This window comes from Streptopelia decaocto (genome assembly GCF_964273445.1).
Source record: "Streptopelia decaocto genome assembly, chromosome: 5".
Taxonomy (NCBI): Eukaryota; Metazoa; Chordata; class Aves; order Columbiformes; family Columbidae; genus Streptopelia; species Streptopelia decaocto.
Window position 1 is genome coordinate 65,445,228 of NC_138659.1, and position 27,370 is coordinate 65,472,597.

Here is a 27,370-nt window from a genome sequence, read left to right on the forward strand (position 1 = left end):
CACACAGCAAGATCTCCTAATATTTTGTAACTTAACTTGCATATTTAACCTGATTTCCTGAGGAAGAGACTTCCATGATTTCACTACATCTGCTGAATGTAAGTTGAGAAGCAAAAAGTAGTTCCTGCAAGCCGCTCATTTTCACTTTCCATATTCAACCATACCAAGACTTTCAAAAGTAACATATTAAAATTATGTTACCTGTCTGGTGGCCTAAAGTTCAATGTGGTTGAGCACGCTCAGCGCATCACAGCTAGAGATGCAGCAGCTCAGACGCAGGAGCCTCTGCTCTCTGGCAGGCGGCGTTTGAACGGCCCTTACTGAAGGTCTGCAACACAGACGCATAGAAAACCCTTCCGTACATTGCAGGCCAGATTTCCAAAAGCTTAAGAAATTTTAAAAACCTGCCACTTTGTTTGAGATGCTGCAACATAAGATAAATTCTGGATAGTCTCACCCTGAGTACTTTTCCGTAGTTTTAAAAAGGAGCTATTCCACCCTCCATCAGTTCAGTCCTGCTGCCATCTGCTGTCACAAACACCCTGGTGCCACGCTGCCTGCAGAGTGGTTTTTCTTTCCAGAGTGTAAAAGAACATATTCCAGTATCACTATTCAAAACTATCTAAAAAATAAGTGCAAATTGGTTTGTCCAGAGAAGCGTAAGGGTAAATCAGCACACTGCCACCTCCATTGCTAAAGCATCGACCCTCCAGATCCATGTATGGTTTCATCCACAGCTTATCCCAACTCGAGGGTCATCCACGTGAGCAAGTATTAGCAGGATCAGGTCTAGATTCTGAAACTGTGTATGGGTTTTGATTATTATTATTAGGAAAGGGCTATGGCTATGAACTGGCCAGACTACTAAGGCTGAATTGCACCTACCTTATTCTTATGTGATCACACAAAGAAGCTTAAACCATTAGATTAAAACAAACTAGAAAAAGTTAAAGAAAATTTAAAAATGCTGCATAAATTAAACAACAAGGTCTGAAAATGAATTACTCAAATGTATCTCCTGCCTAGTTCCAGAGTTAAGTGAACTCAGTAATTCCTCTCACGACCACTGGAACACTTTAAGCCATCACCTTTGGTGGCTCCAGCAGCTTCACCTGGCTGGAGCTGCTGCCATCGCACCCCTTTCTCCTTCCCAGTGGCACTGGAGCCACCAGACAAAGTCAACTGGGAGAGCTGGCCTGGAGAACTGGTAACCAACACACCCACCATGGGCTGCGTTAGGAGCGGGGTGAGAGGCCAAAGCAGAGACAGCTCAAGAACAGAGTCCTGAGCTGCCAATACAGCAGCTAAAACAACAAAAAGAGGCTGTCTTTTGCTCAGCCATACACCCTTTCAGGCAAAACATAACATACAGTAAGCTGAAAACAAGTATCATAGCATTTGTCACAAGGGGTATTTAAAACAATGCAAAGTGGAATTTAATTGCAGAAACTGAGTGAAATGGTGAAATTCTGGATTCGTGCTGCTCCAGTGGAAAAATGACACTGGTCTCCAAATACAACTCCAGTCAGATATATTATAACAAAGGCATGGGGCTTAAGCTACTTGCTGTGAGACAGCAGAGAGTAAAATACAGGACACTGACTTTTGTTCCAGTGATTTCTTCACATGAAACCAGTTGTTAAAGTGTTTTTAAAGCTTCTAGGTTATTTTTCTTTTTTTCAATAGGCACATTACTTATTGCTCAGCATAAGCCCAATTCAATTTGATGACTAAGACAATAACACACTAATATCAAACTGAAAGGCTCCTTCCTACATTGCACCTCTGAAGAAAAAAGGTAACTCATCCTTCCCACATACACACACACAAAGAGGCAATTTGTGGGCTGTATGCTGCTAAAGTCATGTTACCAAGTACAACAATTAGTTAAAGATTAACTTACAGTACCACCAGCACTACTACTTTCTATCTTTGCAGACATCTGTAAAAGTATTTTTCTTTAGCAGACAGGATAGGATTCGTACACTCTAAAAAATATTGAAGATCCATGGGGGTTTGAGTCTCTTTTGTTTGTTTTTGTGTGTTTTTTGTTGTATTTCTCTTCCCTGCTGTATCACCCATTTGATTGTCTAGAAGGAGCGTATCTTAGGAAAATGTATTAAGAGCATAAGATATTGCAACATGCAAAGATTATACCCTTCTTTACCGTTTTAATTGAACTTCTTGATTTTTCTTCCCAAACATTACTGCTCAGCTCCATTGTGCAATGGACATTCGCTTCTCTTTCGTAGGATCCAAATATAAGTAACCTGAAATAGAAAAGTCTATAGTAAGAATTGTAATACTATTACATATATCCCAGGTATCATATTAAACTCACTCTATTATTATGAGTGCGTACGCACAGAGAAGTCCACACAAAAAAAGATTCCACAAGCACAGCTCTACATCAAAGGAAAGACACTGCCACCCTCTAGTGGAAGAACTCCAAAAATATCAAATATAACTTAAAATTTTTGAAAAGCAAAAACAGCCACAAGAGTCTTCCACTCTAGTTCTAAACTTCATAATACACTGCAGCGTTTCTTGGTTCAGGAGCGTTACTGTAGATTAAAGTCACAGTTTACTAATGCTTACGTTGCTGTTTCACTAAATTGGAAACCTCTTATATCTGTAATTTTTTTGTAACATTCATAACAAATGAAAGAGGGGTTCTTCATTCACAATACCCTATTACAGAAGGCTATAAAGCTTTTCAGGCAGATAACACTACTATAAAAGAAAAAACAAACTAACCAAACCAATGACCTTTAGGCTATAGAACAGAAATAAAGTTGCACACAGCTTATCCCACAGTAGCTGGACGTAGATCTATTTTGGAATAAAAACTTCCAATAAATCTTCTCTTTCAAAAGAGGCAGTAGATTTTAATTCCCTCCCCAAACTTTCCATACACATTTCACCCAAAGTCTCTCATTTGTGATTGTGAAGTGTTACACAACCCTTTAGATGATCCAGACAAAAGCTGTCAGAAAAATATGTCAATGTTCTCTGTTCATCTTGATGTTGTTAAATAATGTTTCTAGGCTAAATATTTATGATCAAAAAGCGCCTAGCCTTCCAGATGCGGAAATAAGTAGTGGACATACTCTGAAGATTAAGTAAAGCTATTGAAAATAACTTTCACCAACAATTAGAATTGGTAAAATCAAGCCGACCCCAGGGGAAAACACCTCTCTGGCTATGCCAGCTCTTTAGCCTGCACTGCAGCAAGGAGAGGTAAATAAAGATTTGCTTTCTATGCCTCTCTAGAAAGATTTTGTCTAGCTGGCTTTTAGCCGAGTACATGAACGCGTGGGGGAGATGCTGGGGGAAGATCCCATTTGGGTTGGTACCCAGCACACCTGATGTGCCAAGTGCCGGTTGGTTTTGGCTCAGTCAGCGGCCGTGTCCTGCAAGGCCTCGTGCTCCAGGGAAACTCCACAACCAGCAGCTGCCAACCCCATCTCCAGCTTGACTTTCAGCGCTCATTTGTCTAGACACTATTAATTTGATTACTATAAGCAGAAATTCAGCCTCAGAACCAACTTTGTACTTTGCCTGGACAAGACTAAGTTGGTTCAAGGTTACTTGAACTGACAAACTCAAGCCACCTTCACTTATTTTTAAGGCATCCCCAGCAACTCTCTGTGGCTTATCCATTCTGCTTTTTGGTAGTCACTTTTGAGTAACACAATTTTTCCTCTGTCTGCCACAATCTGTCACACATTGATATCAGCCAAGTCATTAAAGCTTTTCCACGGCTGGTCACTGGTTGCACACATTGCATTTCATCTTACGGTCACCTAACTTCACAAAACGCAGGGAAGGGACTTGTGAGCAATTATCATCAGTGTCGACAGGGCCGTAGAAATTCTCCCCCAGCTTTGCAAAGGAGAGAGAAGCAAAGTGGGACACAGAAGGGGAGGAAAAAAGGCAGACAACGAAGCTGATAGACCAAAGACAGTTACTCAAAGCATTCAGTGATACAAAAAGACAGAACACACTCTGCAGGGAGTTTTTCCAGGAGCACTTACTGTTCCTCTAAAATATCAGCACAAGCTATTTGGCTGTTTTGTACTGGTGGCAGCTAAGATAGAACAGGACAAGAGGTAGCTCCCGGCAGGAAGAAAACATCATTTTCAGCCAGAACCTTAACATAAAAGTCACACGGAAAGCAATTAACCGTAATGAGATTTCACCTTACATTAGGTTACCAACACTCAACTTGAAAAAAACATACTGCAAAACAACAAAACTATATGTTTAAACTTTAAAGAGCAGCACTGGCCTGTGGACACTGTGCTGGAGTTTGGAATCCAATTTCAGAAAAACAAAAGGGGACATTTTAATTGCTACTATACTACAGAAATCTTTGAATAACACCTCCAGTAGCATGCAAACAAAGGGACTGTATTCCATAACACAGCTACAGATAAAGATTGACATTAAGATTGTTATAACACACTCGAAACAACTGAACATTAAGGAGATATCTATACCCCCTTGAGTTGAGCCAAGAACTTCAGCAAGTCTTTCTAGTCTTTGGGAAAGGAGGATGGATAACACAGCTATTGAGTTTCCTGCTTTTTCTAGGATGACGCTAAAGAACTGATCCACAAATCTAAAAACAATCCAGTGTGTGCCGGCAAAGTTCACACCAACCTTCAGTAACATTATTTATTACCAGATACATAAAAGCAAGCTGAATTTATTTCCTTTACAACTCTTCCCTAATTCTTTTAATTTCAACTCTGGCCTTTCTGTTTGTATTTTAGGAGCTGAAATTAGCAGAATATTTACCAATTTTTAAGAACGTCAAAAGCAGATTCAATATTCACATACTTAAATAATGTGCCGCTGCCAAACACTGGAGTCCACTTGAAAACAAAAGGAAAAGAACCCATAAAACTCTAAATTTGAAAAGTCAGTCTTAGTAACACTCTGCACTGTTTTACTAAATTACTATCTTAAGAAAATTTCCTTGTCCACAAAGGTTATCTACTGAAACAAATGCTGATTTACAAAGCCTACTTGATGACAGTTTTGGAAGACTGTTGTCACCTAATATAATCACAGTTTATAGGTTTTAAGAGTTTCTTCACAGTGTATCTTTAAAAACAAATCAACAAACCCACCACAAACAAAAACACCCCCCCAAAGAGCACGTAAGAGCAGCATGTTGCTTTGTTTTTCCGCAAAAATGTAAGGTAATGAGAGATAACAGCATTTTTGCAACGGCTGAGTTCTGTGAGGGTGTTGCACTTGTACAAGAACTTACATTTTTAACAGGTCAGACAAAAATTTGCAAAACATATTCCTTACTATTTATAGCAAAGTTCCCATCCTTTAATTCAATTTTTAAAATGTACAAAATACATTTTTTCTTTCAATAGCATGACAGAAAGGAAATTAATATGGTCAAGCCTGCAATTAGAAAGGAAACAAGTGCAAAAAATTTAGGTATTTGGTCACGTGAATAATATAATGAAATCAAACTAGACATTTAGGACATACAAAAAGCTTGCTAAATGTTTTATCACTATAGTTTCACCATTGTATTTCAGACTTAAGCAGAAGTAGCAGAACTGTTACAAGACTAGACAGAATACAACATCAGCAGTCACGAATCCTACACCAAATTCTGTACACAAGTCAAAGATTAGTTACTGTACCAAAAGAGAATATCAAAACTTTCTGGGGCACCGAGCAGAACCAAAAAAACACAGCAAAATTAAAGTGATCTTTCATTTCTGGAATGAGAATGTGTGGAGCACTGCATTGCCAAAGAACTGCTGAGAATGGTCCCAGCACCTTCACACCAACTCACATAGAGAGGTGAGGGAAAGGGGAAATGTCGTTATTACTTTTGTGTATACTGTATATTTCTTTTTTTACTACCAAAATCCTCTGTCTTTCAGCTTCTGCCTCGTCACCATCCTCGGGTACAAACTAAGCAAGAGTATCTACTCACAGGGGAAGAGCAGTTGTAGTTTAGTTCAAAAAAGGATGGGACGTGTGGAAGATCTGAGGAATGACCATGGGACGCAGCGTCAGACATCTAGACTGAGAAGTGCCCGTTGAGATACAGTTTTCAAGTGTGTGTTGAGAAACTCAAGCTGCACAAAATAGCCAGATTAAGTCAGACCTGAAGCTTAAAAGACCTGACAAGCCAGCAACTGCCTCCTCTCTCAACCATCTGATAAGCATCTGTGACAGCTGGAAATACTGAGAGGTCAGATGATGATGTCAAACTCAGCAATCTGGCTTCTAAAAGGTAACGGAAAGAAACACAACACTAGTGATATCTTGGTGATGTTAGACAGCATTGCAGATTCAGGAAAGCTATAGTATTTAAAAACATCACTTTCCAAACCTAAAAAACCAAACCCTAGCTGCACATGACTTAAGGTAGTTATTTTGAGCCCTCTGATAATAACTGAACAGAAATTGGAGACTGACTATAGAGAGAGATCACAAGTTCCCTTAATACGGGTGAAGAGGAAACATGCAGAACAGCCAAGAGGCGCGCGGAGTCATTTCGTATTTGTGGATCATTCACAGAAAACATATCACAAAACTAGGGAAACAGGTAAGCAGCAATTTTATTACAATAAATAATCACTGCTGTGGCCCACACAATCCTTCGAAGCAGAAGAATATTTTCTTCTGATAAACCACATTAGTATAGCAAATAACAGTTCAAACAGTTGTACGAGGCTACTGAAAAAAAAAAAAAAGGAAAAGAGAGCTCATGGTAATACAAGCAGTGAAAAGAACAGGTTAAAAGAGAACCTTGCTGCAAAACAGTTTAGTTCATAAAAAGCAGAACGGCATATGACCAGATCAAAGTCTAAGCACTGCTAGGATAAGATCTAACATAAACCAAGAACTAAGAGGTCTGTCAAAAAAAAAAAACCAACAACCCACACACCTTTTCTCCAGCTTTAAAAAGAATGTTATTTCTTTTCTCCAATGAAGTAGATTTTATGTCTTTATTTCTTTCAATTATTTTGTTCAATACCAAGACAATAAATAATGCCTTATAAAAGTTATTTGGATTCAACTAAGTAGGACTGAATGAAACAATTATTTCTCTTTGCTTACAACATAATACAATAGGATAATTACAACATTTATACTGTCCTGGAAAGATTCACAGTTGGGTGTGCCAAAAAAACAAACCAACCAAACAAAAACACACACAGGAGGCACAGATCAGCTTGTAACCAGGCAAAATTCAAACGAAAGGCAAATGCGTGTGCCCACACACCATGCAGAAGTGCCTGAGAAACTTAGTGAAACTTTTGTTTGTTCATTTTTGCTTAAAAATACATATTTCTTGATTAGAGCTTAATCACAACACCAAAGCTGCTACTTCTTGAATCAGAACAGGCCTACAATTACAACAAATTTAAAGAGACACCTGTACTTGCTTAGTCAAAGTGAGCAAAAGACCACAAAACGCACCTCGTACATTCAATTAACGTGACTTTTAGTCGACCTTCTGCCAATAGAATATCCTGTATACAGAGGTCTCGGTCTTCATATTCATCAGGTGGCAACACTTGAAATGGAAAAAATGGCTTGAACCTGAAAAATATAGAAGAGATTTATCTTAATTCAAATGACACAAATACCACTAACACACAGAAATTAAAGGCAACAGGATTACAATGAAACTTGAACACTCTTGAAGAGAAATAATGTCATTCCTACATATTTGTTGGTCAAAAGGAACAAGTAGAAGCTACTAAAGCTTTTGAATGCAGAAAACTGGAGAATATATAAATAAAGATAATTCCACAACAATAGATTTGAGTTATATTTACCAGTGCAGATAATTTTGAGGAAGTGGTAAGCTGATCAAGTCATGGAATATGTTTATGATTGTAAATGTAATTTAATGCAAGAGTCCTTTTACTGTAAATATCTTAGCAGGTCTTTAAGTTTGAAGTTCATCTGCATAAAACATCACAGCACTGAAAGGCAAAAATGTAGCAAGATGCTAAAGTGTAAATTTTTATGACACTGCTGTACTTAGAGGACTGGCAGACCCTGATGAACAGCACACTTCAGTTACACAGATTGATACTTCCTTCATCTTGTGAAAAACATTTGGTTGCTCTTTTGAACCAGTCTTCTCCAGTTAACATAAAGATATTCTAAAGGTATTCTAAATGTTTGCCCTGAAGCTTTATTTCCGTCATCACCGCATGTGATTCACAGGAAAAGCAGTTCGTGTTCGAGATACTAGGAGATTTACCCGTTATCTCACCACATAATTCTCCCTCTTTGATTAGAATATGCTGAGTTATAAATACCGATTTCAGTTTTCAGTGATAGTGCTTCAGTGCTGGCCGCAGCCGCGATCTGACTCAGACACGCAACCCTAACAGCAGCACAACCCTTTCTATTTGCAAAGCAGAAAGATATCGCGGAATCTGCGCCAGCGTTTACATAAAGTATTTGAAAAAGCACTTGCAGGGTACTCCTCCTTTCTGTTTTTATTTATTGCTCCCATTTCCTAGCACTGCCCCATGCCTTGGTTTCCGTCCCCTGGCCCCGACACGGCCTCCCAGCGATTATTTCTGTTGAAGACTTACAAATAGCAGGACACGAGCCCCATCGCCTGCAGGATGTATCTGCCATTTCATGAGAAAGGAGCCTTTCATAAGGACTGTTTGCTCAACCAGAGGCATCTGCTTGTCACATTCAGAGATCACAATATGTTCAGGAAACAGTCACATGGATCTGAACTGAGGAGTTTCAGAGATTCAAATAAATAATGAAGCGCCCTTTAAGTGCCGGCACACTCTTTGGGAGGGAGCCCGGTGCCCCGATTCCAGACACTTTGTTTCTGGACGAGCATCAGCCTCATACAGAGCCATGAGAAAGACATTTCTTTTGTTCTCCTTGTGAATAAATACAACTCAACACTCCAGCTCTTTTCCTAAAATCCAATTCAACTCCTAACTTTAATTTGGTTCCAAGTTTCTCCCTCATTAACTCCACCAGGAAGGAACAGGCTTCAAATTGGTCAAGTCAAAACATTTAAGTTAAAGAAAATAAACCGAATAAATTATTTACGTCTACATATGAAAAACGTGAAGTGATTAAATCACATCAGCCACGCTTTAGGCTTATAAGCACGCCATAAACAACCAACCCAAAACATTCCTACTTGGTTTGATGTTTTGCTCATAATCTTCCTTTATAGTTCTTGAATTAAAGGCATAGTAAGCATCACAAGAATGGGGAAAATAGCACCAAGACAACCCCATTATTTTCACTTTACAGATTCCTAAGACCTGCAGCCACTGCAGGGCTTGCCCACCACCCCTCAGCACGAGCAAGGGTACCTGCTCCTTTCAGAAATTATTTCTACCACCTCAAAATACAGATTCTAGCTCAGATTTTGTTAGGCAAAAAGGAAGAGTTAGGCAACCACACTGGAAAATAATGCCACGTTTTGAGTGAGTAAAGACTTGTAGGTTGTTTTAGGTTTGGTTCAGTTTCTTGTTTATTTGTTTGGGTTTCGTTGTTGTTGTTTTCCCAGCACAAATAAACAACTTTGCAATTAGTACTAGCAACTGCCCGTATACCTTGTCCCAAAAATATATTTAAAAAAAAGGTTTTCCACAGGAATCTCAAACTAATGAGCATCACTGGGAGCTTCAGTGAACTACAGAAACAAGATTTCTGGAATGCAGAACAGACAAAGGAAGAGGATCCATTAGGTTACCATCACCTCTCCAAATTTCTGAAATAAATACCAGGCTTACAAGTGTTAGTAATGATCAGGTCTTTCCCCTACAAATACCATAAAACAGCCTGCTGGCTATTTAACAAAATCACACTGCAACCTTCTGCTGCAGCATGGAATGACAAAATGATCCTCAGTACAAGACACTTTGTGGTAGATTAAGACAATGTTCACTATAATTTTGATTTCTAGTATCAAAACAGACATTTTAAAATTAATACAACAATGAATTCAAGAGGAAAAAATCTAAAATACCAATAATATTATATACAGACACAATAATATACAATAGGCAAAACACTTAGCAGTGTATGCTGGACTTTGTGCAGCACTGGTTACATTTTCTACAAATATGGGATGAAAAGCAGTCTCAACATTTTTAATTTACAACAAGCACTTATGTTCACATTCTTAACACTGAAACTAATTTGCAAAATCCTAACACATTACCTACTTTCACTGGTATTAGTAACATGCAAACAGCTAAATATCTCACATTAAGTGCATTTTTAGTGTTTGAGTGCTGCTCTAAAGTCTTCCAATTTTATAACATAGCACTTATCTATTTAGGGTAATTTACTAAGAGCTTGTACATTTCCAAAATTTAACATTGGACAAATTACTATTTCAAGTAGATTTCAATCATCTAATAGTTAAACGAACTGTTGACGGACTATTTAAATACAAGATAATCCAAATCTATTTGGAAAGATAAAACCACACACAAGGCAACCAGCAATTCACACAGGCGTCCCAGGTTCTCCCATCTTTTTTCCCTGTGACAGGGTAAGTCTGTGAGCTACTCTACCTTTTAAAAACCCACTACTATAATATAGAACTTCTTTTATTAAATACCTTGTACAAACAACCTTGCTGTAATTTCTGTAACAGCTTTAAGAGTGTGTTTTGCTGCCATCTAATAATTAGTCCATCTTTAAAGAGTGAAAGTCCACTAATAAATTCCTTAAGAGAAATTAATCATACTGATGACAAAAGAAAAGATCATGCAGCCTACCAATAAACCTCCATTCTAAAAATCTGTGAAGTAACCTTGACAGTAAAATAAATGCCTGATTTTATCTCATCTGGCTCTCTGACCAGATGCTCATCACAGGATTCTCAGTTCCCTCTCTTAACTTCAACCAGTAGCCAAAAAAGTAAGTTATATAAAATTGGTGGACGTCTGTCAGTGGAGAACAAGCCCATAACAAATGGTTTGCAATCAGTCCATTCCATTTTAAGCCATGACAACGGTGTGGGAAAATCCAGGAGACACTCCTGACAGTACAACAGTTGAGAAAATGTTACCAAAAGGCACTTAGGAGAAATATAGTACCAGTTTAAACCAGGTTCTCCAAGGCAGATTTTCATTGCAACTATATTAGACCCCTTTCGAGTAGTGTCAGATGCTGCCACCTCCTTACTCAAAAATTCATGCTCATGTCACAAGTCCTTGACCGACAAAGCAGGACAACACCAACCCAATCCATATATCCAAAAGCCTCCTTTTCAATTCCAAAGCTGCCAAATGATACTAAACAACTATCAGATGCAAGGTAGGTTTTGTGGGGGAGAGATTTTTTAATTGTCTTTAAACCACATTCATTAAGCCTTGGTAAACTCTTCATGTTCCCCAGAAGAATAATATAGGCGCACTGTAACTACTGTAGAAGAAAAAAACCACCTTTTGGCCCTGTCTCAAAATTCTGTTTGAATATGTGATGCTATTAAAGCCTTTAAAAGTATCTTATCTTAGATGCTTAGAGTATGTTATCACTTTGTTTTTAAATTAGTCTCCCTCCCCAAATTGATCATCTTATTTGTCCAGAAGTCTAAAATGCGAATAGCACACTTATGAAAATGTTAAAAAACTAACATTTCAATTTAATAATATGAAGAGGAATAACCACAAACTTAAAGTGAAATTTTAGCAAGCGAAAAAAAAAAACCTATAAAGAATAATATTTAAAAGCAGCAATATTTAAAAGTAGCAAAAATGTTTCTTTACAAACAAGAACAAAAAAATCATTTCACATGAGAAATTGCATCAGATGATTATACTGAAAGATAATTAAGATAAAGTTATTCAATTAATATACAGGATTAAAATTATGGGTATAGTAGCATAATACTGAACTCTTCCACATGCAAAGCACAGCAAACCCGTTCCCAGACACCGTGCATGGAAAACCTCCCCACTCCATTCCTGCCGCATTTCAGAGTCACTTCAGCGGCTCAATCGCTCTCCTCTCATCACCACTTCACTCAAAGTCAGAAATTCAAAGCTGCATCTGAAGAAAGAACCAAAACCCAAACAAATCAAGTTAGTTCCCTTCATTTTGGGTGTTTTCAGCCCCTGAATAACACTATTCTTCCTTCTCAGTCCTGTGGAACTCACCTACTTGGAACAACACTGTAATTCAGTGGTTTAGTTTTAGAAATGTCTGACCTATATTCCCATTTCATATTCAGTATTCTGTGATGATTGTTTTGTAGTCCTCAAGCCAGCTTTTAACAGAGAAAAGGAATCTTTTATACCTTAGTTTAAGTTAATTAATCTATTACCTAAATTAACTGCTCCCACCAGTATGTACTTAACTACAATAATTTTAGTTACATGACAAACTCTAGTAAGAACAGGGAAAAAGAAAAATTCACTTTATCTGGCCAAAGATAAAGAAGCCCCTACATGTTTCTGTTTGTTGCATCTGTTAAGAATATCCAGAATTACGGGGCAAAAATAATTGTTAAGGGCTAAATACAGACGGGAACAAACTGTGAAAGGTCTTAGTAGCCCATTCCCTAACTGGAGAAGCAGAAAGACTTCCAGCTTCATTTCTAAATGCAGGACCAAGTTAGGATTTTGTAGAGGTTTTACAAAGAAGTAAGAACACTTTCCTAGAAGAAGCTCTGGGAAAAGTTTTAAATTATTCTCTGGGTTTCTAAAGGAACTTTGATGTCTAAAGCAGTTGTCTAAAAATTACTGGATATGTGTTTAAGACCACATTAATCACTTGTATTATATGAATTCCAGCACTACTCTACTGCCATAAAATAAGATTAAACTTTGTCAGGTTTATGAAAATTTTAATTGAGTTACATTAGCTATTTAAACCTTAATAAACAAGGCAAAAAGACTTTAAATCTCAGAAGAGCCCATCAGCTAAAAAAACAAGTATGTTTATTATAAGGCTACACTGTGTACATAGCAAGACTTCAAGTTTTGTTTACAACTCTAAGTAAAAATTAAATCAAAATCTAAATTCAGACTGTGTTTAGTAAAGCATCAATATACTTTCCGAAATGCTACTGTATGCAAAGATTCTGGTATCTAAAATATTTTTACAATAATAACTGCTGAACGTATTTTCAGTTTGGGGAGTACTTGAAAGGTTCAACCAAGTACAGAACAGAACTCAGCCATTTCTACATTGCCTTTTTAATCTGATTCACAGAACTACAACCCATGAGCTTATCAAATGTATATATTTGAAAAAGAGTGATAGACACCAGATATTTTAAGTTATAAAAAAGTTTTCTATTCTTACATTGTGTGTAACTTCAGATGAAGTTTACTTCTACAAAAATTCTAGAATATTACAACCCACTCCTAAAAGGGCATGATCACATTAATAAGACTTTAAAAGTACTTATGAGCGAACACTGGAGGCTCATTAGGTATTATAATGCAAACAGCTTATATCATTCTTCACACTGAAGATAAAAGAACAGAATTCATCCTTAGTTTGAAAAAAAAATCAGGGAAAAAAAAAGTTCCACCACTGTTTTCACTGATTTCACAAGGCAAAAAGCTGCAGAAGTGTCTTAGTATTCATAGTCAGAGCACTTGAGCAATTCAAACTATACTCTTATTCAGTATAGAAATATAATTTCAGTTTTACCAACACCCATGAAAATTTGGCTTACAAATAACCTGGAAAACACTGTGATGAGAGAGTAGGTTTATTTTCTAGGCAGTTTCATGGAAAAGTGCAAATCGGTTCTAGCACTCCACCCACTGTGTTACAGGATATTCTGCCACAGGCATGTGGGAGGCTCATACACATAAGTTCTCAATATATGAACAGTCACTTTTTAAATCAAGACCTCAAAAAAGAGAGGCGGCAGCAAAGACTCTTTTTTTCTTCAAAGATGTTTCACACATTTCCAGATTCTTATTATGGTGATATCAGTATCCCTGAGGTATATCTCCAATCGGACACTCAAAACAAGCCCTTTTATAACTTTAAGACCCACTCTACAAGAACAGATAAAAGAATAAATGTGAATAGTCAAGTAGCTCCTTCCAAAAAGGCCAGTAGAATATTTTTTTCTGCTTATATGATAGAAGTCATTGTAAATACAGCCAGGAGAGACTTAAAGACTTGACACTGCTGTCTGTATTGAAATAGCCAGAAGTAAAAAAGAAATCTTGAATCAGGCTTATCAAAACTACTTTCTTATAAGCACAAACAAGACCAATTTGACCACGCACAGACTTTTTTGCATTTCAGGAATACTAGTTTCCCAAATTCTAAATTCCGTAGCTGCTGAAATAGCTTAGTTCACGCAGTCAATGCAAGCTTGATCTCCTTAAGCTTTCACGTGGTAGGTTTTTTTAAATTGTATGTGACCGAGCTGAAAGCCAACTGTTGGTTCAAATTAAGAGAAAGAGATCAAAATCCTGATATATTTCAGTCTCAGACAGGACAAAGACAAAATTTCCCTGTCTGACCAGAAAGCCTGAATCGCTGCTGGCGCTGCTCCAAATGGGACACGAGACGCAGAATACGTTCTTGTTCACGTAGAGCTGGAAGAGAGGCAGCCCTACCAGCAAGCAGCTTTCAGGCTTTCAAGGAGAAAATAGCAGGAGGAACCCCCTGAAAATGAACAAATCTGAACCACCCCAAAATTCTACCTTCAGCCAGTTTGGTTAGAGTTTAGTTCCCATAACTGATGCTAACAAACTTCTCACTTTAGCATTATATTCTCCCATAAGGTCTCAAGTCTCTCTACAAATATCATCTCTGCAATCCAGTCAGAGGAAAATGACATTCTAATAGAAGTCTGAAGTCCATACACATGGCTCGTTCATTGAGCTCAAGAGTTTTAATCCTCTGCTCTGAACACTAACCTGCATCCATACAAAAACTGACAACATTCTCTTAGATCACCCAGAAAATGACTTTGTCACTGCGGAAACAGTCTGTCAGCTGTAAACCAAAAGTGAAAAAATATCTGTATTTGCTCTGAATTCAAAACATGATGGCTTTCCAAGGTTTATCCTTACTCCTCCAGTCAGCTTCAAAAGTACTGAAACCACAGAAGCTTCTCCTCTACATCTATCTAGTCATCTCTGATGAGACAAAAAATGGTCCAATTCACACCCTTGAAGTCTTCCAAAGTGTTGGACAGTCTCGCTCAGCATTAGGAGGACCATTTTCAAAGCTGAGATGACTGGTTCACCCTGAAATTGTAAACAGCAGGAATCAGAGCTCAGCTTTCTGACTGCAGTGGTGGGGACTGATGGGGACACACCACAGTACACACTTGCCAACCGTCCCCCAAGCAAATGTGTCACCATTTGAGAGTCACAGCATTTTATTAATGGGCCTGTGCTGTAAACAGGGTTACCTAACAGCTGGACATGACCTGTGGCACCACTGTTGACCAGCAAATACAGGAGGGGATTGCAAGATTAATTAACAGGACAGGTCCCTGCACTTTGCAAATCCTGCAAACTGAAGCTGGGACTGGGATTCCATTTGAAAGACACAGCTGCTCAAATTACCATAACCTTCTCCCACACCATCCCCATAATGAATTTGGATATTTTCTCTAATTTGCCCTTCTTTCAAAGGAACAGGAAGAAAAAAAAAAAAGGGAGAAAAAATCTGAGTTTTTGTAGTATGGTTTTAAAACAATAACCCTGACATTGCTGTTCCCACCTCACCTCCCCTTGTAATCCACTGGGCTCTTTGCCTGGCAACATTAGAATCTGTTTTGCTTATTGCATTAAGTTTTGTTAGCAAGCATGCAGAGTAATTCTTTAAAAAAAATACAAACTGTTGTGAAGCTTTCAGAGTTACACTGCATCATTCCCACTGTTGAATTACTTAGGAATTATTCACCCAGCCAGATCATTCATAGCAGAGATTCAAACAACTCCATGCAGCCTTTTGCCATGTCACTGCAACACTATGATCTTCCATTTCTACTGTTCCTATTTTAGCTCAGGCAAACAAGAATAATGGTTTAAGTAATTTGCTACACAAATGACATTCATGTAAAAGTCCATTTTGGTTCTTACTACACAATGGCTTACACTTAAAATACTATATAAAAGTATATTTGACAGGATATTTCTCAAAGGTTTTAGCACCATTTAAAGTATTTTACATTTGTGGTATTAGTTATTGTAATTAGTAGTATCTTCACTTCAGTGACACTTGCAAACAAAATGTGACCTTGTACTTAATACCATTATAAAACCAAATTGCAGTATTTATAGACATTTCCTTCTGAATGGGCATTTTTCATAACTGTTGCCATTAAAACTGATAAAGGAAAATATACTGAAAGTTAGCATTACGAATGATAAGAGAGTAATGAACAAAGTATAATCTGTGGGTGTCTAATGGAAATTATAACATTTATTAATTTCTGTCCCATATTTTAAAATTTTGTAAATTTAATCTCAAATTGTCCTTATAACTGTTATCATTCAAGCAGCACAAAATTGCTAAAAAAAAGTTTACCCGAAAGACTATCCTAATTTAATTTTATGCTAGTCAAATCAGGTAATTAATTACTGTCTTTGAGTATGTGTAACAGTCTGATTATCATCAGCTGCCCTCTGTAATACAGTCTTTATTGCAGACAGATTTTTACAACATCTGATAAACCTTGAAAAATGGGAAAATTGTGTCACTGTGTATTTTTCATGACATAAAATAGCTTTAATGGAGAAGGCTGGGTGCACTGCTCCTCACAGACTGTTCTGCTGAACTACAGTGTAGCTGCAAGCTGAACAAGGGAATTAACAAATAAAAGTTGTTCCTGTGTAGTTTTAAGGCTAAAATGAATTTAAACAGCTAGTGGGGGAAAAAAAAAAAAGTAGCAGCTCTCCAGAGCCCAACCCGGAGTTGAAAACAATTTCTTGCCTTTCATTGCACAAAAATAAGTTTTTTCCTGTCTTTCTCCTCTGCTACACCCAGCAACCCCTTGGCAGTGTTCATAGCCTTCTATGGCCACAGGTCTATTAATAAAATGCTGCCTGGTCCTGCAGTAAAGAGATGCTCTGGGCTGCCAAAGCCAACTCAGCACGTCCCCACCTCGATGGGCAGAGCCATTTCAGAGCACCCGCACCCTGACACCGCGTACACAACCAGTTCACTGTTGGTTGGGCACTTCAGTCCTACTGCAGAAACTTCCTTTGCAACACAAACAAATCCATCAACTGAAGTCTTCACCGCAGATTTTTTTTTTTTTTTCCACTAATTTACTAGATACACTGGCTGGGATCACTGAACATCCTGAAGGTCTGAATTGTAGCCTGGAGTTGACTGGCTTGTGAAACAACTGTTAAACAGTGAAGGTAAATGACAACAGGAAAAGTTTCCAAAACTTACATGGATCTTACTCATACCCCTCAACGGAGATGAACACACCAGCAGTAAGTTCTTTAGTTTAACCAGAAACTCAGTGACCGCAGCAGAAACTGCTCAAGAAATTATTTATAAATTCTGTGTTCAGTTTAGTATTGCACAATGAACCTGACAAATGTTTATAAAATAGTGACTCTCAAATCTCCTTCACACCAGCTGGTATCCATACTCACTTCCAAAACGGGAATTTAACCACGGTTATGAACAAGTACTCCTCAGCCCTCAAACATCAAAACAAACACTTTCAAGAGAGCATTTTTTCTTAATTGTATAAAATACTGATATTCATGTATCACAGAATCACATTTGTAATATTGGATCATTGCTTTCTTCTGGATAAAAGCACTGTTTGGGATCATCATGTAGAGGTTTTTATAGTTCCACAATTAATAGATTTTAGCAGACCTGGGTAGCACAAATTATTAACTTAAACCGCATAGGTATGTAACATTCTCTCCATACTCATTTTAGACAATAAAGCTTATTAATCATAGAAGAAGTTTTAAAATTTAAAAGTCTTTTCCTATTCTCTAAAGAACAATAATATCAAGAAAAACCAAATGTTGAAATGGTTTTAAATCAAACAAGTGTGAACATGAACTGTAAACACAGGAGCACATTGGGTGACTTGAGGCAATCTCTGCAGGAATGCAGAACAAGTGGTTTCCCATAGAAACCCAGCAACATGAAAGGACTGACTCCAGTCAGGAAATCAGCAGCCCAAGACTAAGCTTCACCATCCCTACAGCACCACACTGTTTCCACCACAACAACTGCTAAGACCTACTGTCTTTGCTCAGGCTGCTTATTTAAGTATCATTTCCTAATGAAAATATTGACTATTTCACATGCTTAATATATATAAAATGGGTTCTAGAAGAGACTCATGCATTTTGACATCTAACACGCTACCGAGAGCTGTATCAGCTACCAGTTTCTACAGGTAAATTCTGTGCCTCTGTTCCTTGAAGTAATGTCCCTCAAGAAAAATCCAGTGTTCAGTTTTGTGTGACAGGTAGGGAAATACTAGCCACACTATCTATCCACAGCAACTAAAAATCATAATACAACCTGTAGAAGGTGATTCAGATTAGTCCAACTCTAGTGCTCGAACACATCTACCTGCTCCAACAGATGGGATCAGAACCAAACTCAGACATTTGTTGGATGCCTACAGTCCGGCAATGTGATTAACTCCTGTATGCCCTGTATTTCCTTTGAAAAGAAAGGTTACCTTTCAAAAAATGAAAAAGTACTAATGCTTATTTCATATTTTAAATAAAATAAATTAAAGCTATACAAATTACGACAACTGAATAAAAAGAAGTATTTGTTCACAGTGAGCAGCCAGATCAGATTTCAGGTGAGCAGCAGAGTGAGGTCTCAGTTCTAGGGCACGCAAAACACCATGAAGTACCAAATAAATCTTACTGGATTTTTTCAGAGCCTTCATTCACTATCCACATGAAAGAAGGTCACTTCAGGACTAAGTAATTTTTAAACACAAAACAGCAAAGGTGTTAAACGAGGTAATTTTCTTTTCATTATTATTGCACAAAGAATCTTTCATACGCTGTTTCAAGCATGAGAACTTGAAGGAGGCTTTATTTTCCCATCAGACCAATTAACCTTAATGCTTATTGGATGGATTGCTACCTACAGCAAACACAATCAGTAATCAGCATAACTTATTCTTCTGTCTTAATCTCTCCCTTCAACTGAGGGATCTTTTTTTTTTGTCCCTAACTATACCCATGGTCCCCCAGTTTCCCCACTAATCCATCTCAAGTCAGAAAGAAAAACAAAGTAACAGCTGCTGACTAATCATAAGAAAAGGCTCACTGGTAACCTGAAAAGAATGCCACCTGTGTACTGAGAAATGTCCAAAAAGTAGCTGGTCATTCATTCACTCTGACTTTATAATGAACAATTTCAAATCAACATTCTTTCAGAATTACATCTTTCCAGAGTGAAGGCCTGTGAAGGGCTGGAGCAGGGGAAGAGACCAAAAGATTTCAAAACCCCTAGAACCAATAGGTTTTGAACTTGGTATCTACATAAGGTGATTTACATACATGTTTTGTAACACATATGTGTTTTTTCGGCTTAAATAAAGGTATTTAGTGAACCTCCAGACATAATGTATATCTGAGACAGACCGCTCCTAAAGTAAAGACAGTAAAAAGCTCCACACTACAAAAAGCTTACTTTTACACATGTAGCACCCTTGAAGAAATGAAAATATTTAGTGTTCTGGGGTTTAGTTTTGTTTACTGTGTGTCAGGTTGCCTATAGATCCATTTATCTAACTCCTGTATGAGTAAGAAAAACTACTTGTCCATGCATAAGAAAGACAAACTTCCAAGCATGAAACTACTGTTTACAGACAGATCTGCTGGTTCCAATTATCACCACATTGCCATTAGCAGAACAAGTCTTTGTGCTGGCATCAGAGCATTAACCCTCTCGAACAGTCTGACAACCCACAAGGCTCACAGTGCTGCTTTACCAGCCATTTTTGCAGAGCAGAAAAGGACTCAGATCCTGGTTTGTTGATGTTGTTGGTTTGGTTTGGGTTTTTTTGTTTGTTTGCTTTTAAATGCTTCTGTATACTTGAAGATTTGTGCACCTCGAACAGGCATGGCATTAAAAAAAAAAAAGCAAAAAAGCATTTTTTTTTCAGCAGCAACAGGAATGAGAACTTCAAACAGGAGTGCCTTACAGATTTAACTTGTAAGAGAGATTCGTATCACAAGCACAGTAGAAATTCACTCAGAAGAATCTCCATATCCTCTCCCTTTGCAGAAGCTGTAGAGAAAGTAGGTATCTCTACTGGCTGCTGATTTCTGAAGTTAAGACATGCTCACAATCTCAATCTCTACCATTACTTCTGAGTATAACCTCATCATATGAATAATATATACCTTTTTAAATTATACTTTTTCCAATACCTCTATTACTATATTACGAAATCATTTCTATTATAAAACACACTTCAAATCAATAGCTACTTATATTACTACCTAAGTTTTCAAAAAATAAGAAACTGCTGTGTAACACTCGAAGTGCATTCTCTAATGGTAAGTTAAAATAGGCTTGTCTAATGGTTCTTCCCAGTGAAATTCAATATAGCCCCAGCTTCCAAATAAAGCATGGAATTATTTAACGTGACTAACTATATTGCAAATGATCAGTTCCAAGGATAGTTCATGTTGAAAGAGACCTCAGGAGGTCATCTAAATACCTGATATAGAAATGTTAGAAGTAATCCTTCATGAGATTACTGCTGAAGAAAATAAAGCTATTCCACTCCGTCGTAGCGTGTCTTACAATAAAGCAAAGTATAGTTTCTCCAGCAGGCTAGTATCAATACAAAATATTAGCTTTTTTTAATGTAACAAACTCAGAAACCAAGTGTTCTTGAAATGTACAGAACTGCCGCGCTGCTTAGGCAACACCTAATCTGCTTAGGATCTAATGGATGAACTTGCAAGACCCCACATTTAGGAAAAAAAAAAAGGCAAAAAAACCCACACAACACAGCAGCTGTTAGATTTTTTTTACCTTATTAAGAAATACTGTGAAATTAATTCTGGATGGAGACTAGACTGCGAGTACTTCCTCCTCACCTTTTACATACACACAAATTGTTTTGTATCTTCGTGACGGCAAAGGGTATTTTTATTCTCTAGAAAGAGACCAAAAGCCAAAGTTCTCCAAAACATATGCAAAGCAAGATCAGGACCTGTTCAACACAGCTAGATAATACAGCATAATTAGTGTACCTATATACCTGATATGATGGGGGAGAACATTAAGGTTGCCACCAATAAGCAGCTTTATACTAAGTTAATGAGCAAGCTATAGCTCGTAAGAGAAGTAATGGAGATGAACCCACGACTACTGCAACAGCACCAGCGAGCAAGGGGATAAACACCTGAAACAGTCTTCACTCCATTTCTAAATAATAAATGCTAAGGCAATGCTAGTAACTACAGCTTTGTGTTAACCACTTTATCTTACTATTAAAAAGGACAAGACATAGAGAGTTAAAACCAATATGAACAATGTCTACAGTACTACTTCTAAAGAACTGTTTGAGTGTATACAATGAAAAACAAAAGCTGGATAGAGGCCCCTAGATAAACTCCACTCTATGCTGATAATTATCTACCACCCTGTTCTAGTGAAAGAAACCTACATGAAAAATCCAGTGTCAAGTCAAGCCAATGGGCAACACCAACTAAATGTGGTTCCTGACAGTACCAGCATTAGAGATGTTGGGATAGTGAGACAAGTAGTGGGTCGGTGGCCACCCTGCACAACACCAATAGTCGACATCATGAACAACCAACAGGGAAGTCAAGGCTTTCCATGCTCATTCCCAAGCTCTATCCAACTCATCTTAGAACTAAAAAAAGGTATAATTTAACTAGTTAATGCAAGTCACAATACAGTTGTGGATTGTGTAGAGCCAAATAAATGATACCTACAACTCTCCATTACCTTACTGAAGTTAAGGCTAGTTATAAAAATCCATCTTGACTCACAGTTACCTAGTTTCTCAAGAGCGCACCAGAACTCTTGTGTATTGGAGAAGGAAAAAACCCCACAACACGTCATTTTAGATCTTCCTCACATCTGAACAGGAAACTTCTGACAGACCACAATGCTTTCAGAAAAGCTGTGTGCATTTCTATTACAAAGCAACAACAAATACATTAAGATTGAAGTTAGCTACAAGACACCAGTAACCCTCGCTACTACCAATTGAATAGCATGCACAAATCTGTTAGCAGTGATGTCTAAAAAATTTAGAAGAAAAGCCTACCATTCACTGAATTTTAACAGCAGCCTTGCTTCCAGAGATTTAACCAAATTCTACTATACAAGATAATAATTGCCATTCAGTGGCAGAGCAGCTTCAAAATAGGTTGTTTTGCCACACACAAACGCATTTGTAAAGCACCAAACAAAAGTGATTACACACTATTAGAATAAAACATGAATTACTATTTGTTTAGACATAACGTGCATCCCTCCTTTTACAATTAGTAAGCAATTGCTTTTATAGAGAAAATTGTACATAAAACACTAGACAAACTTTAAAATGTACAATTTGGCTACACTGCCTCCCTTCATATGCATTTAAGAGCACATCAGGAATGCAAGATGCCTTCTTCTGCTTTCAAGCTACAGTTACATACATTGCACAAAGTCACTCCTAGTGATGGATGATACAAAAGAAGACCTCACTAATTTCTGCTTTGCTACACAGAATCTTGCACATAACTGGAAAGAATACAAAACTATGTGTGTAGTAGTTTGACTGTAGCAACAGACAATACATGTGTGATGACACCACGCTTATTTTTTTTTTAATGCAGTATTTTACAATTAAATATGAGGGAAGGGGGTGTGTCCTTTACACAAACTTACTTATAGGATATTCAAAATCATCTGTGAGCAAAAGTTCTTCTGCCATTCACTACCAACTAAGAACTTCTATGAGTTGACTAATACAAAAGGCAAAGAAAATTACATATTTTAATGCTACTTAGCACCTTGAAACAAGATAAAACTTCTTTGTGGACTTCAATCTGGAAGCTAGCAGGGTTACGAAGTTCCCCTTTAACCAGCTGAAAGAACTTCCTGAGCTCCAAGTGTGTTTGTTTACAAGGTTGTAATTACTGCTATTCAAAGATTTATTTTTGAAGTTACTTGAGCAAGAGCAGGGAGACATCAAAAAGGTTTTGAACTACACATGGAAGCAAACACTGACTATGTACTTAGCCAAAAGACATATACGGTATAGGAAAAAAATGGGGAGAGGATAAGCACATTCCCTGTAGATGAGAAATTGTTAAAGCTTTAAGTAAGGTAACAGGTCATTAAGCAGTTGTGAAATCCTCCTGACTTCTGCCTATACATTCTTTGCTAAGGAATATATTAACATACATAATCCCAAGACAATGTATTCTTACAAATTCTTCTAAAAAATACCAAGTTGTCATCTTATCAGCAGGGTGCTTGATTTTCCAAATCACTTCTCTGTATCAGCTAAATCATAACATCTCAACTATGCCACCACATAGAAGTCTGTTGTTACCACTGAGCTGTTAGCAAGTTTTGCTTGTCTAGGGATCTACCTGCATAAACTGATACATGCATGTGGAGAATACGTGTTTTCAGTCTGTGTTCCACAAAACCATGGGCAACTGTGGACAGCTAGAGGTTCACAGACAGCTGCAGGTTTCCATGCAGGGTCTGTGTTTCCACTTGAAGATTTAAAGGCAAAGTTTGAGACAGTTAGGACACCACTGACCCAATCTTCCTTCCTTAAGACAATTCATTAATGCGCATTAAGCTTAGTGTCCTGCCTTCCCCCTTCACAACACAGTGGGTCAGAATGACATGTTTAGAACACGGTATAATATTTAAATGCCAAAAGCACCATATGCAGGGTTTGACAATGTTGCATTGAACATTTGTCACCCTATGCTACCAACCTACTATCTAGTGTAGAAACCAGACATGACACTATTCCCTTCTCAAGCATTCACAAACTCCCAACTCCTTATAACTTAAAGGGAACATAGTAAAATAACAGTTCATTCTTAGTTTTACGATAATTTATGTAGCTCTATAATAATTTATGCTTCCTATAAGGAGCTCAGTGTCAGTTACCTTCTATCCTCACCCTTCTTCCCATTTCTGTCGCAAACATGGTGCTCTGCTGCTTTCCTTATTCTCCCCTCCAGTCCCTTTAACATGTCAGTGACTCACACATGCCTTATCCATTCGTTCTGGTGCAGAAAGTTTGAGAAATATGTGAAAAACTCATTGCCTCTAAATGATGAGAGTGCCCTACTGCCCAAGTACATCTCCCCCAGGAAGAATAAAGATGACAATCCTCCTCTCCTGAAGGGGAGGAGCACATCATCATTGGTTCCACAGGCACCCTAAAAACTTGTCTACAGAGTGTAAAGATTGTTTGCTCTACCTGCCCTCTGTAGGTAGGCCAAGAGTGCTACTTCAGGCTCTTCTCCATGGTTAACAGCTTCAGTCTCTTTCCAACACAGTGAGAGAATGGAAGCAAACTTGCTCTTGACAGCTGCCTTGCTGCCCAAGATTGCTGTCTTCCAGAGAGCAATTCAATACTTCAAAACCTGAGAGGATCACCATGTTACTCGAAGAAGCTACTCATTGCCCTGTCCAGGCTTTCCAAGTCTTGGATATTTTACATGTTCACTTTCATGAGAACTCTTAAGAGTTCTGTTGCAGAAGAACTGTCTGAAAGAGCTGTAAGAATTACATCACTGCAAAGCTAATTACACTGCAAAATTCAAATAGGCATTTTCAGTTACTCATCTCTGAGGAATTTCAGAGAAAATGCTTACTGCAGAAGAATGTGGTAAACAAAATAAAAATCCTTATTTAACACACCACACAAGCTACAAAGAATAAACAAAAGTGAAATGAAACATGGTATCATAAGAGCGGTAAGACACATGACAGAAAGGGAACATGGGACCTGAACAATGAATGGTGGGACATTCAACTAAGGGTGGAATCAAAGTAAAGATGCCTCTTCTGCTACAGAAATCACAGAATGGTTGGGGTTGGAAGGGACCCCTCAAGATCTTCTAGTGCAACCACCCTGCAGGTTCACCTACAGGAGGTTGCAAAGGATCGTGTCCAGGTGGGTTTTGTATATCTCCAGAGGAGACCCCATGAACATTTCATTATATTCACTATATAATGCAGTTTGTACTGCAGTGTGTCCTTTTATAAGAGAAAACATACAAAAATCTAAGAGGTCCCTCAAAGTTTTACTTACCACAATAGTGGCAATACCTCCCTTAAGAGCTTTTAGATTTCTCCAGTTACTGTAGAAATTCAGCAAACCAGAAAGGAAGAGGACACCATCTCTCATGGGATCTCAAAAATACTCCCTAGAGAGTGAACTTTATTCCTTCTCACATTAAGTAACAACCACCTTGCCTCTATAGGTAAGCATAAGCCACAAATCTCATCCAGGTTGCTCACCAGTGGCAGAAGCCTGGGAGAAGGACACCCCAAACCGTACACATTATCCACAGAGCCACCCTTCAATCTTTTACAAGGAGGGATATCACAGTACTGTTGTTAGACACCTAACACGATCCCAGCATTTTTTGATATCTACTAATTCTGCCATTTAGTTACATGTCTGGGGCACACCACAGTCTCACAGTGCAATGGGTTCTTCACCTATTATAAATGGAAAACCATACTTACCTTCATGGAAAGCCTTCTACATCAGACAAGCAATGTACAAGCTGTAGAAATGTCAAAAGCGATCTCTTTATTTACTAAGAGCAGAACAGCAATTCTAATGGACACCACCAAAAGTAACATCGAGGACACGGGCCGTCTTACCTGATTTTATAGTTGGGTAAGGTGTGCTTGCGCTTAATCACTTTCCTGAACTGGTTCACAATGATTGAATTGAGCTGATGCACCGTCCTCCCTTCAAACAGCGACTTGGCTTCAATCAGTATCAGTGGGTCATCCATAAAGGAGAAGGACCAGTGCGTGAAGGGCCGGCGTGTGAAGACCAGCTTCAGCCTCCCCATCACCCGGGAGATCTTGACGAAGAGGTAGGCCGATTTGCCAAAGACCAGGTCGGCATCGATGGCCAAGTGGAAGCCACCGTTGTACTCCAGGTCCACCTCAAAGCCCAGCTCCTCCGGGCAACCCTCTTCATTGCAGAGCACCGGCCGAATAAGCTTGACCGACTTGAAGACAGGCAGGACGTTGCCAAGACAGACATCTCTGAGGCTGAGCCCCTCCAGCACCTTCCCCGCCACCTTGGTCTGCAGCAGCTCCTCGAACTCCACCTTGATCTTCTTGGTGACCCAGTCCCTGACCAGGGCCGTGTCCCTGAGCTCCCTGAAGAGGAAGAGGAAGATGGCATTGAGGAACTGGCACGTCTCCTCGCGGGGACAGGGGTCCGCAGGGGGCTCCGGCTGCTGCTGAAGTGGCGGCTGTTTGGCGCTGGGCTCCGGGCCCGGGGCGGCGGCGGGAGCCGCGGCGGCCGGCGCTGAGGCCGGGGCAGCTCCGGGGACCGGCTCCGGAGCCGCCTGGCTGCCGGCCGGCTCCGAGCCTTGCAGGTATTCCCTGAGGGTGGAGTCGGGCGCGACGCGGGTGTAGGTGGTGCCGGGGAAGCCCGTCGCGGGGGGCTCCGGCTCCCTCCTGTACAGCAGCAGGAGCTGCAGCAGGAGCGTGAGGAAGCAGCCGGCCAGAGCCGAGAGCAGGATCACATAGACCAGCAGCATCCTCGCCGCCCCGCGCCCCGAGCGCGCTGCCCTCACCGCGCCGCCGCCACGGCGGGGGCCGCGCCCGCAGGCCGGCGTTTAACGGCGGCGGCCGCCCGAGGCCGCCTCATCCGGGTCCCCCCACCGCCCTCTCCGCGGCGGCGGGCAGGGGGCGGGGCGAGGGGCTGTGCCAGCCAACGGGAGGCGCGGCGCTCCCCTCCGCGCGGCCCCATTGGTAGAGACGGGAAGACTTCGCCGGGTACGTCACGGCACAGCGCGGTGTGGCGTCACAGCGCGAAGGGCGCATGCGCGGGCGGTGAGCCTCCGCGGCCGCGCTGTGGGCGGGCCAGGTGGGGGGGGCGGGTACAGATACACGGCACCTCGGGAGCTGCCTTCAGAGCGGGACGGGGCTCTGTGGCCACCGCCTGTGAACGGGGGGGGCCGTGAGCGCTGTTTTGGGTGCCTCGCCATGAGGACAGCGGGTGGGCAGTCCACCTGAGCACCCCCGGGTGCCGTTCTGTCAGTCGGGGGTGTCCGGGCCGCCGTCCGCCGCAGCACTGAAGGCAGCGCTGCCAGGCGAGGGGCCGGGGCCGGGGACCCGTTGGTTCGAGCACTGGGTTGCTCGGGGAATGTCCGAG

The 27,370-nt window shown here is 39.6% G+C and overlaps 1 protein-coding gene across 1 annotated transcript in view; it reads right to left on the minus strand.

The window, feature by feature from the left end:
* The window catches only part of PDZD8 (PDZ domain containing 8), a 58,884-nt gene extending 32,002 nt beyond the window's left edge, over positions 1–26,882 (minus strand). The window contains exons 1-3 of the mRNA XM_082053043.1: positions 25,855–26,882; positions 7,471–7,593; positions 2,168–2,270 (exon numbers count right to left, since the gene is read on the minus strand). Of these exons, the coding sequence (XP_081909169.1) occupies positions 2,168–2,270; positions 7,471–7,593; positions 25,855–26,753 (1,125 nt within the window). The 5' untranslated portion in view covers positions 26,754–26,882. The remainder of the gene's footprint in view (positions 1–2,167; positions 2,271–7,470; positions 7,594–25,854) is intronic.
* Positions 26,883–27,370: the final 488 nt, after the last annotated feature.